This window comes from Lissotriton helveticus, chromosome 4_1, assembly GCF_964261635.1.
Source record: "Lissotriton helveticus chromosome 4_1, aLisHel1.1, whole genome shotgun sequence".
Classification (NCBI taxonomy): Eukaryota; Metazoa; Chordata; class Amphibia; order Caudata; family Salamandridae; genus Lissotriton; species Lissotriton helveticus.
Genome location: NC_136063.1, coordinates 1,916,081,428 through 1,916,104,504, shown reverse-complemented (window position 1 = coordinate 1,916,104,504; position 23,077 = coordinate 1,916,081,428). Strand labels below are relative to the sequence as shown.

The following is a 23,077-nucleotide window of genomic DNA, read 5'->3' as shown; positions in this document are numbered from 1 at the left end:
GGAAACCAAGACCACCTGCCCTGGAGCCTGGAGCACCAGCACCTGTTTGCTTTCCAAGACCAGTGTGCCCTATGAGGAAGATGAAAGGAGAGCAGAGCGTTGGAGGGAGCAAGGTCCAGTGGGGAGCCCTGTCAAGTGGACTCCCGGTGCAAGGTCTGAGAAGACAGATGCTGCACTGTTTGGGTTGTTATCTGTCTGCAGAACAGAGTAGGCGACCCCCGTATGCCAGTGGATAGGCTACTGTGAAGAGAGCTGAGGCCAAGGGCCAAAGCTTGCGCAACAGGAGGAGCCACCATGGTAAAGATTGCTGTGCGGTAAGGATCAAAGCCTTGCGTGGCTGCTGTGCAGGAACCTCATATGCCAATAGGGGCTGCCAGGAGTACTCTTACTGTGTTGATAGGGTAAGAGCCCGTAAACTCCGGGCAGTAGTAACCAACAAGGTCACAGGGAGCAACGAGGACTGTCATTGACGCGACCCGGAGAATGAGTGAGGACCATGGGACCATCACCAACCGAGCTTGGGATCAAGGACACAAGCATCGCAATCAACTACCCCCTTTCAGGAGCCTGCAAACATACTCCAAAGAATGCAGGAAACTGCTGAAGCACAACCGTGATGGAGAGTGAATCCACATGCAGTCAACTCACCTGATCAGGACTGGAGTTGCTGTGAGTGCCTGTGGACGGGGTGCACTCCAACAATTCTCACTCTTTACTCCTGCCGGTGCGGGTAAGACTTGTTTTGGGCCTACACTTGGACTCTCTGCTAGAAGCACTGTGCTGCTAAGAGACTTTTGGCTTGACTTCAAGAGACTTGCGAAATGGCCATCAGTGAATAGAGAAATAACCCCAATTGCACTGCAAGGAAAGAGTGAGATACAGAACAACCTTTTAAATACTAGAGCTTCGACCTCAAGGGGAAACGTGTTTTTGTTTATGAATATCCTATTCTTCCTTTGATTGAGTAGAGTTAAAAACAAAATATTTCTCTTTTTTATAAAAGTGAGTATTTGGCTGGGCATTGATTTATTGCTGCTGCACGCTCGGAGTTGTGAGCCATTGCCCAATAATCTGTATCCACCTCCCGCCCCAGAGGGAACCGTGGACTGCTCGTCCTCGTCTACCACTGAGACTGAAATGCTGAAGGAGTACTTGGCCCAGTTGGTTAGGATCCATAGAAAGTCCTCAACCCCATGGTTGGGCCCAGGAGGCACAACCCTGCTTGCACTGTGGTCCTCTGAAAGGGGTTCTGACAAGTATATTTACATCATGTTTTCAAGTAGTTTGTTTATTACATAGGCATGGTTAACTATATACAGAAAAATAGGTATTTTGCTTTATTTTACTCTTGCAAAAAATGTACTTTACAAGTATTAGATGCTTTAGAAGTAGGGAGTGATGAAAAATGTTTTCTCAGTAGTTCTAATGCGCTAAGATTTCGAGCATGCAGGAGTTTCTCACTATTCATTTCCTCCCTGATGGTTTGCATTTCCTGGTGTAATTTTTTTAAATGCAAACTGTACTGCAATTTCTCTTTTTCTATGAATGCCACATTTTGAATCTCGTGTTGCTGTTTTAACTGAATACTTTGTTTTTGGAGATCTTTGTTTTGTAGAACCAAGCTCTGAATCTCAATTTTTGCCTTATGAAGGTCCCTACTTAAATTACTAACATCTTTGGATTTTTCTCTCAGTTCTTCCTTTACAGCTTGAAGTTCAAGATCTTTTTTAAAATTATCCTTTTCCAATTGCTGCACATGGAGAGCATAGCACTGGGATTTTCGTTTCGACAGAGTAATCGCTCGTTGTACATTTTCATAGGCTTCCTCTGTCTTCTTAAGTTTATTTTTCAGTACTACTATTTCTGAATTCAGGTTGACTAGCTGAATGTTTTGAGTTTTTGATTCATAGTGCTTCTTTCTCATTTCTTGCCGAAGAGTGGCCAAATCTTTTGATTTCCAGATACATATATCTTCATAATCCTCTGTGCCGCTACCAAAATTAGAATCCCCCGAATAGAGGGAGGTGCTTTTAGATACTGTAGTCATAGTTTTGCTGTCTGGGTTTTTTTCATATAATTTTGGTTCACACTCATCAACAATCATTTTGGAAATGTACTCCTTTCTTTTTCGCTTTTCTTTTTCTTGGATCTTTTTTGTAGCTAAATTGTAAATTCTCTCTACTTTCTTTGCTCTTTCTTTAGAACGTTTCTGAAAGGTCATGGTATCTTCACCAGGTGGCTCAAAAAAGTCATCCACAGTAAACTGCGGAGAAAATAGTCTTTCTACCCAATGTTCTTCTCTGGCCATCTTTCATGTGTGATCTAGGTGCCCTGTAGATGAAAAGAAAATGTTACTTACAGAACACATTGGACCTGTGGCTACAAGTATGCAATAACATTTCTAAGCATGACACTGAGGAGGACCTGCATAATAAAACTTTAAAATGTACAGAAGGGAAAGGTATTCCTGCATTCTAGTATACCCTTAAGTCAATACACATCTCATGCCAACAGCAACAATTGGATACTGTACTACTCCAGACAAAAGAAATGCTAGTAACATGGTTGTGCCGAATTTGCCTTCCTTGCCCGCTTTAACAAAGCATTTCAGCATTTATGAAGCAGTTGAAACTTTGTGATTTTTACTAGTACATACTGATTATAAGACTAGAACCTCTGAGGTGGGATGTCAGGCATTTTACTTTACATCTCCCATTCATGGCATTTGATCACGTGACAGTGTTGCTGATTTGAAGGGCAGGCCTCTCATATATAAACCGAAGGGAAAAGCACTGTATAAAATTAGGCAGTTGAATTGTGTAGACCAATTTGTAACACAGCTCTTCAGCACCTTGCAAAGACAGCAGCAAATGTATTCATTGCTTAGAACATACCAAAAAAGTCTAACAGCAAAAATCTTACAAAGCATTCAAGGTCTATCACATTCTTTGCTGTTCTTAAGAGATGGAGTATCTTTCTGGTTATCGTTAGTGTTTACGGACAACATAATCCCTTTCGCCATTCAATATGGTTTCAAGTTTTAAACATGTACAGACATTATAGCCAGAGGTGCACCACATACAAAAAAAGTTCAAGATAATCACAACAATTTAGAGAATTAGTCACAACGGATTCTCATGAATTCCATTATATTCTTCTTTTATTGATACTTTTTAAAAAAAAATCTTTTTATTAAAATAACAGGCTCCAAAAACAGTTGCATACTGTAAAGCATCAGATAGTATGTGGACATACAGAAGGCAAGGTCATTTATAATACAATTCCGAACATTTCGATCTGCATACAAAGACAAAGATACATACATATTGCTAGCAGGTTTCGGAGACAGACTGGGTTTCCAGTAAATTCTCCATGCCGCCCATATTTTCTCCCATTTCTTGGGACACCCTCTACTTTTATATCACTTTTTCAACTCTTTGGCACCAATCTAAGTCCTTTTCCCAGTCTTCCACTGTTGGTAAAACATTACTACCCCATAGTCTCGCTATATTTCTTTTGGCAACCATGCTCTCTAATGCCAGCCAGATCTTTGCCCACTTAGGCCATGTAATGTCACTCGTAACTCCTAAGATGTGCCGTCGGGCCTCCAGTGGAACCTCAGTGCCGACCACTTCAGACATTATGTCCACCAGTCTGGACCAGTATGTCCGGATCCTGGCGCAGTCCCACAAAATATGGAAGAAGGTTCCCACCTCTCCACAGCCCCTCAGAAAGAACTCTGAGTCAACGTAACCTATACGGTATTGTGTCATGCGTGGGGTGTAGGAGCGGTACAGGATGTGCAGCTTGACAAGCCTAAACGGGGGCGGATTGCCACTTGTCGGGAACTCTGTAGGGCCTGCCTCCAATCGTCTTCCTCCAACAACCCAACCTCGGACTCCCATTTTTCGCGTAGAGGCCCCAGGGGATCAGCTATGTTATTAATTAGCTTTTTGTACGTGAGGGAAATGGCTTTATCTATCATGGGATCAAGCAATAATCTATCTTCCAGTGGGGCATATTCTGGTAGTTGTTCCCCATGGTGCAGATGTTGGTACAGGGCATGTCGGTGCTGCTGGTAGTGAAGGAACTCCCCCTTTCCCATTTGGAATTCTGCCTGCAGGGTAGTAAACTCTAGCATGTCCCCTCTTTTCCAGACATCGCCCAACACATCAATGCCAATTAGGCTCCACTTACGAAGGCCCTTCAATTTAGCAACCTCAGGTAGATAATTCCCGGCCCATAGTGGGGTTTGTGCTGTAAGCTTTGCTTCCCAACCCAGCAGTTTAGTTGCCTGTTTCCACGTCTCCACAACTGTGGCCGTTTGAGGTGGCAAAGGCAGACTGCGTCTACCCTTGTGGTAAAGGGCGTCCAGGTAGGTATCCCCCCAAAGACCATGCGGTCCACCCTATATGCCGGTTCATCCATCGCAGCGAACACCAACCCATTGATGTTGACTAACTGTGCCGCCCAATAGTAGAGCCGAATGTCTGGGACGGCGAGCCCCCCCTCATACATCCCCCCACTGGAGCTTCTTCAGTGCAATTCTCGGGCACCCCCCTCCCCAAAGAAGTGTGCGCTGCTCTGATTCGATCGCCCGGAAGATCCTCTCCGGAACTGGAAAGGGAGCACTTTGCAGAGCATCGAGCAAGCGAGGAAGGGCCATCATTTTAAAGAGGACGGCGCGTCCCATCAAGGAGACCGGGAGAGTTCTCCAATGCTCGACGTCCCCTCGTAGCCTCTCCTGTTGAGCGTGTACATTCAAACGCATGAACTCCTCCCCCGTTTTCGTGATCCATATACCTATGTAGCGGAAGGTCTCTTTCCAGACCAGCCCCCGACACACCTCGAATAAGTTCGGCGGAGGTCCTGCCATCAAATGACCTAGTGACTTGTCCCAGTTAATGCAATAACCGGAGTACTCGCCAAACGAGCGCAGGATCGGCATGAGTCTAAGGATAGAGTCGGACGGTCTTTGGACATAGAGTAGAACATCATCAGCGTATAAAGATATATGCTCTTACCATCCGCCCCCTAGGTCAATACCCCACACTGTGGGATCCCTCCGTATCCAGGCTTCCAACGGCGCCAAGGCGAACAATGTCGGGGAGAGCAGACAGCCCTGCCTCGTGCCCCGCCATAATTGAAACTCCCTGGGGAGGGCACCATTGACACGGACCCTCGGAAGCGGTGCAGTGTACAACAACCTCACCCATGCTCAAAAGTTATCACCAAAACCCAGTCTGGCCAAGACTGCTTATATATACTTCCATTCAATATTGTCAAAGGCCATATGGTATTGATACTTCTTTTAAAATGCTGATAAGGCCAGCCAACGCGTTTCGTCCAACAAACAGTGGACTTCTTCAGAGCAAAGGATTGTGGCGAAAGGGATTATGTTGTCTGTAAACACTAACGATAACCAGAAAGATACTCCAACTCTTAAGAGCAGCAAAGACTGTGATCGACCTTGAATGCTTTGTGAAGTATTTGCTGTTAAACTTTTTTTGGTATGGTCTAAGCAACAAATAAATTTGCTGCTGTCTTTGCAAGGTGCTGAAGAGCTATGTTACAAATTGGTCTACACGATTCACCTTGAACTTTTTTGTATGTGTTGCACCTCTGGCTATAATGTCTGTAATGATTTTCCTATGAGTAGAGAGCATGCTTTTGGGCAGAGAGTGCATATAGGGTAGCGCACATGGTATTAAACATACTTTCCATATTGACTGACTCAGGAGTATAACAGTGTGGGTGCAGCAATTTGTTAAAGTCCACAGCCCACCTTTGTTTTTGTATCTCTCAGTTTTAAATATATGTTAGAGGCGTGATTTTTAATGGAAACCCATTTGTGAAGTATTGTTAAAATGTGGCATTGTTCCTTACTATGGAGTCAAGGTACTGAAGAGCAGATATGCATCAACCTATTAACTCTGACCTACTTGCTGGTGACATGCAAGGTAAAATGGATTGCAAAGTTGATACATGTAACAAAAGCCGCGGAAGATCAGCATTTCGAAGAGTCTACACACGTGGGGCTTTCCCCCACTTGTCAAAAGACAGACATTTGAATGTAGGCATGTGTGCTTGAGAGGAGGCAGTTGTTGTGCACCCTCAAAGGTAACAGAGGCCCGTGCCCCACTTAAGCCTCACTGGTTCTCAGCGGAAGAAGCTTATTATGGAACCCAACAAGGCACAAGGTCTTCCTTTCTTTGGCAGGTCTAGTGGGGCCAATTATTGAATCGAACAAGAGATCAGTGGACCCATAGTGACTAAAGTGTGTGTATGTATGTATACTTAGAAGCAACTGACATCCATTTCCTTTAACAACCTTCACATCTGAAAGAGACACGTTAGTGATAGATTCCTTACCTTACACGTTAGTGATAGATTCCTTACCTTAGAATATCCCCAGGCGTCAGACTGGATCCGGAAAATTTTGCGTAGCAATACCCGTGCACGGCGGCAGGCGTCGTCCGCGGCTCCGCGTCCATCGTCGGCGTCGTCAGCGCCGGAATGATGTCGTCGGAGTACTTAGATGCCGCCCTCGCACGCTGACGTCAGTTCTTCTTTTTTCCGCGCCAGCTAGCGCAGATCCGGAGAAGCTCTACCCCTTAGTCATTTTTTGACTAGACTTTTTGATCATTTCTCTACTCTAATCTTCGACTCCTACGGTGCCGGTAGGGATGCCCGGGTTCAAACCCTGTTCCAAATGCAACCGACTGATGTCGGCCACCGACCCCCATTGCCTTCAGTGTCTAGGCCTCGACCACGACAACCGCACCTGCTCCGACTGCCGGGCCCTGACGTCCAAGGCTAGGCGGCTAGGCGGGAGCGGTGCCGCAAGCGACTGGAGCTTCGGCAGTCGGCCCCGCGCCGCTCCAGGTCCGGGTCCCACAGGAGGTCGAGGGACAGGTCGCGGGGTCGGAGCCCTCGTAGCTCCGAGAGTCGGCATCGGTCTTCAGGATCCTCCTCAGGTAAGAGGCATGAGAGGTCGGAGAGACGTCATCGGTCTCCCGACCCACCCCGACGCTCGCATGACGCGGCCGGGGCTTCGGGTGACTTCACCCACGCCGCTCAGACGGAGTCGTGGACGTCGCCACCTGCCCCACACCTTCCGGTCCCTGGGCACGGTGCGACGCCAGAGGAGGTCGAGTGGTACCTCATGGCCATGAGGTCCCTCCCTGCTCCGCTGGGTTCCGTGGCGCCTCCGGGCCCAACGGTCCCAGCTGGAGGGCCTAGCGGGTCGGGTGCTTTGGCTCCGACGCCGTCGGGTGCTCCGGCCCCGGCGCCATTGGCGACTTCGGTCCCGGTGCTGCAGGCCCTCGCTGGATCCACTTCCGGATCCGGGTCGTCGCCGGTCGACCTCTCGACCTCGCCGGCCCTGCGGGTGTCCCCATGGTGCCGCCTTCGGGCAACGCCGTCCCCACTCCTACCCTCGATTCGGTTCCGGCACCAGAGCGGCGCCGAGCGCGCCGCTCTCGACGTCGTTTGGAGATTTCTATTTCCACGAACCGGCCCCATCTGTTGACCCTGAACTACAGGAGATGGGTGATGAGGGTGATTGGGAGAGGTCTATGGACCCTCTGGCACAGGTGTGCCAGTCTCAACAGGACTGGACATATGAGCTTGGGGAGGCCAGTGGAACGGACACTTCGCCAGACACTGGATTTGTCTCCCCTCCCACCGTGGCTACGGAGGAGGGGGCTGCCTACAGTGTAGTGTTGACGCGGGCAGCCAAGGCCTTGAGCCTGACGCTTCCCGCTGCGGCCGTGAAGACTAACCTCCTCACTGAGGTCCTTAAACCGCAGGCATGCTCCACTTAGCCTCTGCTGCCGTTTAATGAGGCCTTGTGTGACGTTCTTGTGGGCACTTGGTCCAAGCCCGCTACAGGTCAACCTGTGGATAGGAACGTGGCCAGACGCTACCGCCCAGCCCCGGGCGACCCTTGATTTTTGTCCACCCATCCCACCCCCGAGAGCCCGGTCATCCCAGACCGCATTCCCGACGGCTCCGCCCGATCGGGAATCCAAGAGGTACGAACAATTCGGAAAGAAATTGTGCTCGTCCCTGAGCTTGGGACTGCGGTCAGTCAATACCGCATGCCTCTTGGGCCGCTGCACCCACACCCTGTGGGGCACGGTCGCGGACGTGCTGCCACAATGTCCGGAGGAGGCCCGGGCTAAACTCGCCCAAGCCCTTGCGGAGGGTCGAGATGCAGCGCGCTATTCCATCCGGTGTGGGCTGGATACCACGGACTCACTGGGCAGAGCGATGGCAACGACGGTGGCGGTTCGCCGCCACGCCTGGTTGAGGTCCGCCAAATTTTCGGCCGATGTCCAAGCCACACTCCTGGACATGCCGTTTGATGGCCGTCGCCTATTTGGCTTGAGCGTTTTAAGGACTCCAGGGCTACGGCCAAGTCCTTGGGCCTCTCGGCCCCACGCCAGCAAACGGGTGCCTTTCGCTCCTTTCGTGGCCAAGGAAGGGGCGCTCCCACACGTGCTGCCAGCCACGCACCGCAGACTGCTACACAGCACGGTGGCGCCCGTGGAAACCGCTGTGGCGGCGGTCGGGGACAAGGGCGAGGCCAGTCCACACCTTCCCCTGCAGCACCTGCCTCAAAACCCTCCTAGTCCGTGCTTTCAGGCCCATGTGACGCCAGTGGGGGGCAGGGTTCCCCATCACCTCTTCCACTGGCGCACTGTCACGTCGGACAGGTGGGTGCTGTAAATCGTCCGAATGGGATACTCCCTCCCCTTCGAGACGACCCCTCCAGCCATGCCACCGCAATTCCACCGCGTGTCGGGGGATCACTTGCAACTTCTGCAAGAGGAAGTTACGGCCCTCTTGGCCAAGGGGGCCATCGAGCGCGTTCCTGGGCCAGAAGTAGGGTGTGGTTGTTACTCCCACTACTTTCTGGTACCCAAGAAGGGCAAAGGGGGCCTACGCCCTATCTTGGACCTACGGAACGTCAACGGCTTCCTCTGGAAGGAGAAGTTCAAGATGCTGACTTTGGCTCAGGTCTTAGCTGCCCTGGACCCCGGAGACTGGATGGTAGCGTTGGACTTGCAGGACGCTTATTTTCACATCCCCGTCCTGCCGGCCCACCGGCATTACCTGCGGTTCACGGTAGGCCACGAGCACTTTCAGTTTACCGTGCTCCCCTGCGGCCTTACAAGCGCCCCACGGGTGTTCACGAAAGTGATGGCGGTGGTCGCAGCTCATCTGCGCAGGTTAGGAGTGTCAGTCTTCCCCTACCTCGACGACTGGTTGTTGAAGGCGGGCTCGCCCTAGACAGTCGTCAGCCACCTCCAGACTACGGCCGATCTCCTGCACCTGCTGGGGTTCTCCATCAATGTGCCGAAGTCACACCTGTGTCCCTCTCAGAAGCTCCTCTTCATCAGCGCAGTTTTGGGTTTATCCTCCCGAACAGCGGGTTCGGGATATTCAGGCTCAGATTCCGATCTTTCAGCCTTTATCCCGAGTCTCGGTCAGGTTGACGCTGCGGCTTCTGGGGCTGATGGCCTCCTGCATCCTTCTGGTGCATCACGCCCGGTGGCGGATGCGGGCTCTGCAGTGGGATCTGAAGTTTCAGTGGGCCCAGCATCAGGGCAACTTTTCCGACCATGTCTTGATCTCGGAGGGCACTGCAAGACAGTTGCGGTGGTGGCTCACGGACCGCGATTGGGTCAGTGGCAGATCCCTCTCCCTACCCCAACTGGAGCACGTAGTTGTGACGGACGCGTCCCTCCAGGGCTGGGGGGGCCACATGGGAGAGGCGGACATCAGAGGCCTCTGGTCTCCGGCGGAGTCCCAGCTCCACATCAACCTTCTGGAGCTGCGGGCTTGCACTGAAGGCATTCCTCCCCTCTGTCAGGGGGAGTGTAGTGCAGGTGTTCACGGACAATACCACCGCCATGTGGTACTGCAACAAACAGGGCGGGTGGGGTCGTGGACCCTATGCCAGGAGGCTCTGCGCCCCTGGCAGTGGCTGGAACATCAGGGCGTGACCCTGGTGGTTCAACACCTGGCAGGTTCTCCGAACGCCAGGGCGGACAAACTCAGCCGTCGGTGCATGATGGATCACGAATGGCGTCTGAACTCGGAAGTGGCGCAAGGTCTCTTTCAGCAGTGGGGAGAGCCTTGGTTAGATCTATTCGCCACCGAAGAGAACGCGCAATGTCATCAGTTTTGCGTGTTGGAATTTCCAAGGCGGCACTCGCTCGGAGACGCTTTTCGTCGCGAGTGGAGTTGCGGTCTATTGTACGCCTTTCCGCCTATCCACTTCTGCCCAGAGTGCTGAAGAAGATCAGGCGCGACCGGGCCCAGGTTATCCTTGTGGCTCCGGACTGGGCACGAAGATATTGGTATCCAGAGCTACTCAGCATGTCTGTCGATCCCCCGATTCGTCTGCCTCTTCAGGAGGACCTTCTGTCGCAGCAGCAGGGGACGGTCCTCCACACGAACCTGTCCAGTCTCCACCTACAAGCTTGGAGATTGAGCGGCGACAGTTGAGGCCATTTGACTTGCCTCCTGAAGTCTGTAATGTCATTCTGGCAGCCAGGCGTCCCTCCACAAAGTCGGTATACGCCTGTAGGTGGAACAGATTTGTGGCATGGTGCACAGCAAAGGCTGTGGATCCACTCTCTGCCCCCCTCTCTGAGGTTCTCCTCTTCCTTCTTTCTCTTGCCCAGCAGGGCTCTGCTCTGGGCACTATCAAGAGCTACCTTTTTGCCCTTTCCGCCTTCTTAAGGCTACCTGATCAGGCATCTTTGTTCAAGTCCCCAATTGTAAATAGGTTTTGAAGGGTATCACACACGTTTCCTCCTGTTCCTTTCGTGATGCCCCAGTGGGACTTGAACCTTGTACTTACTTACCTAATGTGAGCTCCCTTTGAGCCACTCCATAACTGTCCTCTCCGTCATCTTACTTTGAAGACTGCTTTCCTGGTTGCCATCACCTCTGCCAGGTGTGTGAGTGAGCTCCAGGCGCTTTCTTCCACACCTCCTTTCCTCTCTGTCCATCCGGAAAAGGTTGTGTTGCGGACGAGACCCTCTTTCCTGTCCAAGGTTGTCACGGCCTTACACATCGGGCAGTCCATCACCTTGCCCACCTTCTTCCCACCTCCGCATCCCTCGAAAGAGGAAGAGAGGCTCCACCGTCTGGACCCAAAACGTGCGCTCTCTTACTATCTGGATCGCACACGCCAGTTCCGGGTGGATGACCAACTCTTTGTTGGTTACGTGGGTGCTAAGAAGGGATGGGCGGTGCACAAGCGGACCATCTCTTGTGGATCATCTTGTGCATCCAGGCGTGTTACTCCTTGGCTAAGAAGGAACTGTTGGGCTGAGGGCTCATTCCACTCGGGCCACGGCGACTACGTCTGCCCTGGGCCGAGGAGTGCCCTTGCAGGACATTTGTCAGGCAGCTACGTGGGCCTCGCTGCACACGTTTGCGAGACACTACTGCCTGGACAGCCAAGTCCGGAGGGATGGCTTCTTTGGCCGTTCCGTCCTCCAGGACTTTCTGGTGTGATTATTGGTTCGCAGACCCACCACCGGGGTTGGTATTGGTGGGGTATCTATTCTAAGGTAAGGAATCTATCACTAACGTGTCTCTTTCAGATGCACAAGTTACTACTTGTGTAACGATATATCTGTAAGAGACATTAGTTAGTGATAGATTCCTTACCGACTCACCCATCCTCCCCGTTCTGCGAACCAATATCTAGGGTTAAGGTCGTCACCTTTTATTTATTTATTTATTTATTGGGCTTATAGAGCGCGACAGATACCCAGAAAGGGCTTCCCGGCGCTAAGCAGAAATTTTGAACTAGAGGGACATGAAAGGGTTATGAATGGGAGACCTGAAGAGGTCACTGGTTAAAAAGCCAGGTCTTGATGGCTTTGCGAAAGTAAGAGTACCTATTTTCAAGACGGAGCGGTTGGGGAAGGGAATTCCAGAGTTTCGGGCCTAGGAGGGAGAAAGATCTGCCTCCCATCCTTGCCCGGTGTATTTTAGGGACACAGAAGAGACCTTTCAGGGCCCTAGTTTCATGGCACCAGTGTTGGTTCTATCATGGCTCTGCGTATCTGGCGCGGAAAAGCTGTGTATCAGAACTGACGTCAGTGCGCGAGGGCGGCGTCTAAGTACTCCGACGACGTCATTCCGGCGCAGGGGTATTGCTACGCAAAATTTTCCAGATCCAGTCTGACGCCTTGGGATATTCTAAGGAAAGGAATCTATCACTAATGTGTAAGGTAAGGAATCTATCACTAACTAATGTCTCTTACAGATATATCGTTACACAAGTAGTAACTTGTGCATCTGAGACACAAAGCATAAATCAAAACAGGCATTAATGCGCACCCTAACTTTATGTTTTAATTAACCAATGAAATGTCGCTATACTCATGCAGAGTATGAATGAATACTTTATTTGATTATTTAAAATCATACAATATACACATTTAACATTTCAGCACTCTAAAAAATGTATATACTAGGAAAAAATAACGTAATATTTGTTTTACAACATTACGATTCTTCTTCGGTGTTTAGTACTATTCCAACATATCTAAAAACAACAAAACACAGGCATTATTTCCTATTTCTACTATTATAAACACAAGAGCAATTTTTCCTAGGTTTCTTCTTCTAAGTTTACATCAGACTAATCATCAGAAACTAATTTATTTTTTGCCAGTAGCATGAATTTAACAAAAGCAACATTCAAATCTATATCTGTTGTATTAGAACATCTTATAAGTGCTTGCCTACAAGTTTGAAATCCACGGTTATTAAATGTATTCAGTAGTAGCCTTCTTCTTTCTTCCATCAAGTCTGGGCATATGCAAATTACGTGAATAATGTTTTCCTCTCCCTTTTTGCATAGTCTACAGTGCATAGATTTTGTTGTACATTGCCATGGCACTGCATGCGATAACCCTGGAAGAAGGCCAAAACGAGCTTTAGTGAAGAAAAAAAGTTTGTTTTAAAGTCCACGGTATTTCTAAGCAATTTTGGGACTTAGTTGTTTTAGGTTCACTCAGAATCATCCATGCATGATTCCATTTTGAAAAAGATTCTTTGTTCTTCAGTGGTGATAATTGTTTCGTTGTTTTATTAATGAGTTTTTAAAAGACTCTGGCCTTATGTACATGTCTCAAATTTAATGTGCTAAATACTCAATTAAAGCCGATTATAAATATTTCCAATACTGTAATTTAGGATTGGCTTGTAATTCTTGGAAAAGCCATCGACATATTGGGTTTGATCGGTTTGATTTTATTCTCTTCCACACTTTTATATACTGACCCTTTCTTGCAATAAGCTGGTTAGATACCCCAAATTCTAATCTGATTTGGGTTGCGGACGCATTGCTCGGCAGGCAAAAAAGGAGCTTGAATATTTTAGAAATTGCATTATTTAAAGCTGCAGAGTCCCTACCACATAACGCTTCACTACCATTTGTAATAGTTGGCAGTTGCAATGTTTGAAATGCCATGATTAAGGTGTTACTTCTCCTTTCGATATCCTTCTTTTGCTGCTGAAAAGTGCAGTTTTCATCAAAGAGCACACCCAAGTATTTATATGTCGTTACTTGCTCCAGTTGCTGCTTGTGCATATACCATTTATATTTATAAATTTTCAGTTTTCTGTTGTTTACTTTCATTATCTTAGTCGTGACCTCATTTATTTCCATACCATTTTCCAGTGAATAGTTTGCAACTGCGTTTATAAGTCGTAATCCTATCCTAGTTTGACTTAATAGTATAACATCATTGGCATCTAACAAATTCCATATTTTTTTCCCCACTAGTTTGGGGAGATGAGCATTTTCTTTATCCAAGCAGTATGTTAAATTTACTAAAAACAAGTTAAACAGATATGGTGCGAGAACACATCCTTGTTTTAACCCCTGAGATGTAGGGATTTTCCTTGAAAGGGTCGAACCATCACCTATTCGGACTCTAATCCAAGGGTGTATATACAGCGATTGAATTGCTTTTAGGAGGCGAGTTGATATTCCCTGTTTGTCCAGCTTCCTCCAAAGAGTCTGCCGATGCACATAATTGAAAGCAGATTTAAAATGTACAAAGCATAGATATAGTGGTTGATTCATTATTTTATATGCCCTTGCATAAAGCCTGGTTGGTTTGGCGGAATTTTATGGTTTGTGGTTACCCATTCCGTTAGTTCTGTCAAGAGCGTCCCGGCTAAACGTTTGGCCACTATATCTTGTAAGGTAATGAGACGATAGTCACTACTTTGAGACCAATCCCCGCTTTATAAATGGGTGATATTATAGAGCCTTTCCACGACTCCGGCAGAATTGATGATTTTTATGGCTTTGATAAAACGTTTTGAGAGATATTCTGCCCAAATGTTGGACTATCTTTATTGCATATAGTATGCGTGTGTCCAAAATTGCTTACAATACAGCGCATATTTTTTTTAAAAACCCTATTTTTTAAGATTGCAGTCAGATCGGCTCGCCAGGCCCTTATTCTTTGTTTATCTGGCGAGTCGATTCCGCTGCTATGACAATTTATAACATTTTTAGTTGCTGCCGAAAAATATTTGGTATTGACTGTTCAAGTATCATAATCACATCCCATGGCTTCAAGAGAAATCTTGAATGCATTTTTTCAGCTTATTTGCACCGTATGACCTCTGGTAGAATTTAGTGTCTATGCGGCTAGGGTAACAATTAGAAATGTAAATAATGAAGTTATTTGGTTTACAATGGAAATTACTGGTGCACATATATAGCCTGTTTGCACAATAGAACTACTGTTTACTGCACATTTGCACCTTAATACCTAATGATCCAGCCCATGTCTGAAAAGACAGTATAGTTGATTTTCATGCCAAATTAACTTTAGCAATACTCTGTTTATATTTAGTAGTTTGGAATGTAGAGCTAGATAAGCGGGCATTTTTAGGTCTCGCCGGACCCAGCACTTGCGCTGGTCTGGCCAGACCTTAAGTAAGAAGGGCTTCAAAAAATGCTACCGCCAGCTACAGATTGCAGTGCATGTGCGCGGGCGCGGGCGCGCGCTTAGGAGCAGAGGCACCTCGTCATGCTCATTAAGAGCCTGCGATCACTTTCACTTTCGCCCGCAATAACTTTCAGGGCGCCCCTTTGATGTTCTCACTCAAAGAACATCAAACATCAAAGAACATGTTGTGTTAATGCTTTGCTGCTGCCCGTTTGACTTACAATGTGCTTTCTCTTTCCACAAACTCGATGTTTTTTTTCCTTTATTTTGAGATGCTTTTAGTATCACTGTCACATACACAACCACAATGCCATGAGTAAGGTGTTACTTCTCCTTTCGATATCCTTCTTTTGCTGCTGAAAAGTGCAGTTTTCATCAAAGAGCACACCCAAGTATTTATATGTCGTTACTTGCTCCAGTTGCTGCTTGTGCATATACCATTTATATTTATAAATGTTCAGTTTTCTGTTGTTTACTTTCATTATCTTAGTCGTGACCTCATTTATTTCCATACCATTTTCCAGTGAATAGTTTGCAACTGCTACCGCCAGCACCTCGTCACATACACAACCACACACACAACCACACGCACAACCACACAAACAACCACACACACAACCACACACACAACCGCATGCACAACCACACACACAACCACACACACACACAACTACAACCACACACCCAACCACACACACACACACAACCACACACACACACACACACACAACCACACACACACAACCACAACCACACACACAACCTCAACTACAAACAACCCACTGACCAGTTCTGTATCCTTTTCATTGCTGTTTTAAATTTGCTATACAAAATCCTTTTCCTACAAAATTGATATGGGGACTTAGTTGCTCAAGATTCTATTGTATTCCTAACCAATTTCAAAATCAATTGAATTCACAGTGTAATGTGTGGTATTTAACTGTAGAAGCATTTTTCGACCCTCCGTGCATTTGCAGCCCACTAGATCAGAAATCTAGTTAGGGATGCTGAATCCATGGTAAAGAAAATGCAAACTTCACAGTACACCCATATGCGCTGTCTTATTTGTGTGGGTGGTACTTAAATCCCTCTACACAGTGGTGTGGAATTTAATAAAATATCTACTTGTCTATGTGACAGGTTGCTTCATAAATCTGCTTGTCCTGTAAAGAAAATCCATGTGTCCCTTTGGCGCCTTGTAGTGTGGTGATAAATTAAGGCAGCAATCTCATTATATAAGTGCTCTGATAATAGCCTGTCACCTATGCCAGGGCTCATAAAATAGTAGGGTTTGAATTCCAGCAATTCATGCTTTTTGCCACCTTTCCATGGATCTACATACTGGGGCAGGAGGTAGGGTTAACCAATAGTTTCAGGGTTGGAATGCACTTTGGTGTCTGTGCAAACTAATAACGTGCATGTTTTAGGGGTTTTCACCAGCTCTTTTCTAAGAGAGGTTGTAATTTACTCCTGACAAGCACAGAAGTAAAAGTTCTACCACGGTTGGAAAAAAAAGTAGTTGGAGGGAAAAGCGAACTTGTAAAACGCTCAACAGATTTTCGCATGAGCAAATCTACACATGTATATTTGCTTGTGCTAAACTGCAGTACACAAATATTTTGTAGGAGTACGATTTCCTGGCCTACTTCTGTGAATAATTGTGAATTCATGAACTCTGTAAATCTGCACTAATGTAGATCGAGCCCTGTTCGCCCGGCCTGGAAGGTTCCCCTTGACTGGCCCGACCGCACATGCGGTGCAGGTGTGGCACGCAGCCAACTGGTGTCTTGGATGGGAGGCCAGACTGACGCTCGCAACCCCCCCTTTTGAACTCCGAGAGGTTGGGCAGTTTGTGGAGGTCCAAGGGTTTCGACAGATGGGATCTCATTGGGATTACTCAGATTAAAGACATTTGGGGTAAGGACTTTATACATACGTTTGAATCCCTTGTTCAGCAGTATAGTCTGCACCGTAATGAGTATTTTCGTTACTTGCAGGTTTGACATGCCCTCACCACTCAGATCCCTAGGGGCACGGAGCTTCCGGAGGCATCCCCTCTTGAGGACTGTGTGCTTGATGGACATATACCCGAGAAAACCATCTCGTTGATCTATAGGAAATTGGTCAACAATTCGGATGACCCATTGGTGCGGCTTAGGGCTCAGTGGTGTGCGGATGGGCTGGAACTCGATGACGAGGACTGGTCGGAGGTGGTGTCGTCCCCCAAGGTGGTAGCGATCCAGATGCGGCTCCGGCTTGTGCAGTTAAAAGTACTGCATAGATCCTACATAACGGGGCCCCTTCTGGTGCGAATGGGGAGCGCAGAGAGTGAAGATTGTAGAAGAGGCTGTGGAGAGGTTGGCACGTTGATGCATATCTTGCGGCACTGTGACGCAATCCGGGCATACTGGGCGAAGGTCCACGAAACGTTGAGAGAAGTTCTGGGCGTGGAGGTCTGACCGGAGGCCCGGAGATGTCTGCTGAATGTGTGGGAGCCGACTGACTTGAGTGTGTACCAAAGACAGTGGGTGACTCTTGCATATATGGTGGCCAAGCGTAATATTGCTCAACTCTGGGGCGCCAGCCAGCCGCCCCGCATCAATAAGTGGTCGGAAGATCTTGATTGGTGCATGTTCCGGGAGAGGTGGGTGTATGTGGCCAGGGGTTGCACGTAAAAGTGGGGGAAGGTCTGGGGAGTGTGGAACACTCACAGAGGAGAGATCTGCGAACCGCCCATGACAAGAGCAGACTCGGACGCACAGGATTCCCCTTGACCCTACTTTTTGATTGTTGCTATTTGATCCTGTATTTAGTTAATTCGACCCATGCTTTGGAATTGATTGCATTCATCTGAGAGTAAATTTTCTTTAGTATTGTCATATTGTTTAATAAAAAGAAATAAAAAAAATAAAAAAATAAAAAATCTGCACTAATGCATGGGCGTACACAATGGATGCAATGTAGTCACTTATTTAAGACTTGGGCCCTTAAGTAGGTCTTGAGTTAACTAAAGCCTTTTGTTTTTATTAAAATTCTGTCCCTACGTACCAACCTACCTATAGATTAGCTTCACTGTGAGTGATGGCTTTCTGCTTTCACAAGGAGCATATCGGCACACAAAGATTTTGTTTTCATTGCCAGAGACCACTGTGGCAAGGCGTGCTTTTTGAGAGTAAAATTGTATTGCTTTTTGCCAGTGCTTGTTATAATGGTGAGGGCCTAGCAGCTCCCAGAACAGCTTTAACAAAAACAAAAGGCTTACTACCAATGTCAGACGTATTGGCTTTGCCAAGGATTGTTTATTTTCATGTTTCCCATAATAAACTGGTAGCACAGATTCTCCATAATGATTTTTTTTTGCGAATACTAGCTTTGTTCAACACATTTTGCTAGATGATGTTCCAAAGAAATGGTACTTAAACTTTAATTATAGTTTAGTGAAACATGTTTTCGTAGTTGTGTTTTTTGTGTACATTTAATTTGAAAGCAAGGACTCGTCAATCTTGCTTTCAAACTTGTGCAAATATTTGCATCTAATCTGAGAGCATTCTGTGAGCATTATACTTTGCCTCATATTGTTAAACTTTTCAAACGTGTATAGGTATTTTTATACTGGGGCTGCTGTCAGCAGTGCAGTCTAAGCTTACACCATTTCATTAGAACACTCACCCTAATAATAAAGGCTTTGCATTAATGAACTATAAATAAAGTTCGAACAGCATTCACTTCTGGACACAAATATTACCTTAACTGCAAACAATGGCTTTTCCTGATCCATCAAGTGGTACTGTAAACTGGCAGCCAAAGGGTTTGTGCTGCAGGAAGTTGGGCATACTTGTCCTTAACCCCCTCCGTACGGGGCTAATTCCCCCGCTGTGCTGAGGGGCGGGGGACGCGCGCAGCGCCCCGGTGCTCATGACGGGCTCAGCTCGTCATGAGGCACGGCGCTCGTGTGCTCATGACGAGCTGAGCCCGTCATGACCACACCCGTTCCCGTGGAAAGCTCAGCACAGCAGGGGAATTATCCCCGCGTGTGAGCGTTCCACGGATCATGACGAGCTGAGCGCCGTGCCTCATGACAAGCTCAGCTCGTCATGAGCATGGATGAGGTTAAGACAAAATAAACATGAAACCTTGTTGTCCTAGGCCCCAAATGGAATATGATACTTACCAGTATGCATCTGTTCTTGGCATGTAGGGCTGCTGACATTTATATCTATGCATAGATCGCCGCCTAGTGTTGGGTCCGGATGATTGCACATTGTTGTCCTGGAAGAGTCTTCGAAGTATCATGAGATAGGTGGCTCCTCCCTGGACTACAGTGCGCATGGGCATCCCCTCCATGCTCAGATTGTTTTTCGCCATTGTGGCAGAGATGGAGTGTGATAGAGTAAGTGATGACCATGCATGAGAATAATTATGTGAATTCTGAATGCTACAGCTGCGACAGGCACCGGGGAGGAGGGCGGGCGATATAAATGTCAGCAGCCCTACATGCCTAGAACAGATGCATACTGGTAAGTAGCATATTCCGTTCGAGGCATGTGGGCTGCTGAATTTATATCTATGCATAGAATAAATAGTAGTACCCTCTTTAGCGGCGGTTGCCCGTGCCAGCTGCAGCAGTCTGAAAAAGAGTTTTGAGAACAGCCTGACCTACAGCAGCTTGCTGTTTGGAGTGGACATTCACGCAGTAGTGCTTGGTGAATGTGTGTATGTTGGTCCATGTGGCTGCTCTACATATGTCCTCTAGGGGGATGTTACCTAGGAAAGCCATGGATGCCCCCAACTTGCGTGTGGAGTGCGTGTGGAGTGCGCTCTTGGGGGGATTGTTAACGTGCATTTAGCCTTTTGATAACAGATCTGGATGCATTTAACAATCCATCTGGCTATACCTGATTTAGAAATTGGGTTGCCCTTGTGCTGTGGAGAGAAGGCAACAAACAGTTGTTTAGTTTTTCTGAAATATTTAGTCCTGTCTATGTAGTACAGGAGAGCCCTTTTAACATCTAGTGTGTGTAGTGCTCTGTCTGCCACTGAATCAGGATTTGGGAAAAACACAGGTAGTTCAATAGTTTGGTTAATGTGGAACTGTGACACTACCTTGGACATAAATTTAGGGTTGGTACGCAGCACAACCCTATTAGCATGTATCTGAATGAAGGGCTCTCGATAGTGTGGGCTTGCAGCTCGCTAACTCGTCGTAGCGACGTAATAGCCATCAGAAAAGCCACTTTCCATGTGAGAAATTGTATCTCACAAGAGTGAAGTGGCTCAAATGGTGGGCCCATGAGCCTGGTGAGGACGATGTTGAGGTTCCAGACAGGCGAAGGCGGGTGTCTTGGAGGAATGACCCTTTTCAGTCCCTCCATAAAAGCTTTAATGGTTGGCACTCTGAAAAGGGATAGGTGCTGTCTATTTTGAAGATAAGCTGCCATTGCTGCTAAATGTATCCTGATGGAACTATACGCTAGATTACACTTGTATAGGTGCAGCAAGTAACTTATAAGATTTTGCGTGGAAGCATCCAGCGGATTTATGTTATTATTGGAGCAATAGATAACAAAGCGCTTCCATCTGGCCGCGTAGCAGGCCCTTGTGGTAGGATGCCTAGCCTCCTTTATGATGTCCATGCAGTCAGGGGGCAGGTTTAAGTAGCCAAACTCTATGACTTCAAGAGCCATATTGCCAGGCTCAACTGTTGCGGATCGGGGTGCTGAATGTCTCCATGGTTCTGAGTGAGGAGACTGGGCGTGAGCCGTAGGCGCTCATGGGGAACCACGGAAAGTTCTAGGAACGTGGTGTACCACGCTTGCCTTGCCCACGTTGGAGCAACCAGGATGAGCGTCATGGAGTGTTGTCTCAGTTTGCGTGCCACTAGCGGAATGAGTGGAGCCGGAGGAAAGGCGTACGCAAACCTGCTCGACCAGTTCATCCATATCGCATTGCCCTGAGACGGCGGGTGTGGGAACCTGGCGGCGAAGGTGCGGCATTTTGCGTTTTCGTGTGTGGCGAATAGGTCTATCGCTGGATGACCCCACCGACGGAAGTATGGTTGGAGCACTGAGGGATGTATCTCCCACTCGTGCATCTGATGGCTGTTTCTGCTGAGCAAGTCCGCCATCTGGTTGTCCGTCCCTGGGAGGTGTTCCGCCATGAGGAACATGTTCCTTTGAATGGCCCACTTCCACATGCATTGTGCTAGGTGTGACAATTGTGGAGAGTGTGCCCCCCCCTTGCTTTTGGATGTAATACATTGCAGTCATGTTGTCCGTCCGGATCAACACGACTTTGTTGCAGAGATGCAACTTGAATGCCTTAATTGCCATGAAGATTGTCATCAGTTCTAGTAAGTTGATATGCATCTTCTGCTGTTGCGGTGTCCATAGTCCCTGCACTGTGTAAATGGGAGGACATGCGCTCCCCAGCCCTGGAGAGATGCGTCTGTTGTCAGTACTATTTGTGGTACAGGCTCTTGGAACGGTCGTCCCCTGCAAAGGTTTTGTGTGTTCCACCAATGCAGAGAGTTGTATGCACGACCGGTCACCAACACTAGGTCTTTTAGCTGTCCTTGAGCCTGGTTCCACTGGCGTGCTAAGCACTCCTGAAGCGGACGCATGTGTAGCCTCGCATGGGAGACTATAAAGATGCAGGAGGCCATCATGCCTATCAGCTGCATGAACACCTGCGCCGGGAGTGAGTGTTGTGGCCTGAATCTCTGAATCAGCAGTTGCATGCTGTTGACTCTCGATAAGTTCAGGTGCGCCGTGGCAGCGAGCGTGTTTATTTCTGCACCTAGGTACTGCTGTACATGTGCGGGTTGAAGATGGGACTTTTGGTAATGGAGCGAAAATCCCAGACTGTGTAGGTGGTGGATTGTGCGGGACATGTGGTTGGCACACTGCTGGGCTGACTTTGCTTGTACTAGCCTGTCGTCCAGATACGGATAGACATGGATATGTTGTCCGAAGGTGCACGGCCACTGTCGCTAAACACTTGGTAAACACTCTGGGGGCTGTAGTGACCCCGAAAGGCAGGACCTTGAACTGGTAATGCTGGTTGTTGATGGTGAACCTGAGGTATTTCCTGTGACTGAAGTGAATGGGAAGGTGGAAATAGGCATCCTTTAGATCTAGGGTTGCCAAGAAATCTCCTTGACTGAGCAACGGCAGAACTTGCTGTAACGTGAGCATGTGAAAGTGTTCTGATAGGATATATTGGTTTAGGGGCCTGAGGTCTAGAATGGGCCTGAGGGATCCGTCCTTTTTTGGGATTAAGAAGTACAGAGAGTACACCCCTGTTCCCTGTTGTTTTACAGGCACGAGCTCTATGGCCCCTTTTTGCAGCATGGATATGACTTCTTGCTGCAATAAGTGCATGTGCTCTGCGGACATATGACGGTGCCTTGGGGGTATGTTGGGTGGAGTGGAGGTTAGTTCTAGACAATAACCGTGTTGTATAAGTTGTCTCACCCACCTGTCCGTGGTTATGCTTTCCCAGACTGGCAGGAACTGATGGAGTCTCCCCCCGACCAGTGTTATATGGGCGGGGGGCAGTGACAAGACGTCACTGCTTGTTAGTGGCGGAGGATCTGGCATTATTATTTCCACGTCCCCTGCCTTTGGTACTGTTTCCACGATATCCACCCCTATTGTTCTTGTTATAGGTGGTTTGTGTGTCTCCCGTGCTGTACTGGGCTTGTTGTGACGCTTGTCCTCTTGAGGCTCCCCTGTTACCGGAGCGACGAAAGGAACCGCCCCTGAACTGCTGAGACTCCAGAGCCCCCATGGATTTCGGAGTTTCAGTGTCCTTTTTAATCTTCTCCAGAGTGGTGTCTACTTCTGGACCAAACAGGAAGTTGGGGTTTACTGGCTGATTGAGCAGGGTAGTCTGGATTTCTGACTTAAATCCAGAGATGCGGAGCCAGGCATGCCTCCTTAGCATAACGCTAGTGTTTATGGCCCTAGCTGCTGTGTCGGCTGCATCTAACGCGCACTTAATGGACGCGTTGGAAATTAACTTTCCCTCCTGTATAAGCATTTCTGCTCCCTCCTTATAAGTATCTGGTA

At 47.9% G+C, this 23,077-nt stretch overlaps 1 protein-coding gene across 1 annotated transcript in view; it reads right to left on the bottom strand.

Annotated features, from left to right (window-relative positions):
* Positions 1-1,322: 1,322 nt before the first annotated feature.
* Positions 1,323-23,077, bottom strand: part of CCDC160 (coiled-coil domain containing 160) — a 283,018-nt gene continuing 261,263 nt past the window's right edge. The window contains exon 3 of the mRNA XM_078688567.1: positions 1,323-2,331. Within this exon, the coding sequence (XP_078544693.1) occupies positions 1,343-2,308 (966 nt within the window). The 5' untranslated portion in view covers positions 2,309-2,331 and the 3' untranslated portion in view covers positions 1,323-1,342. The remainder of the gene's footprint in view (positions 2,332-23,077) is intronic.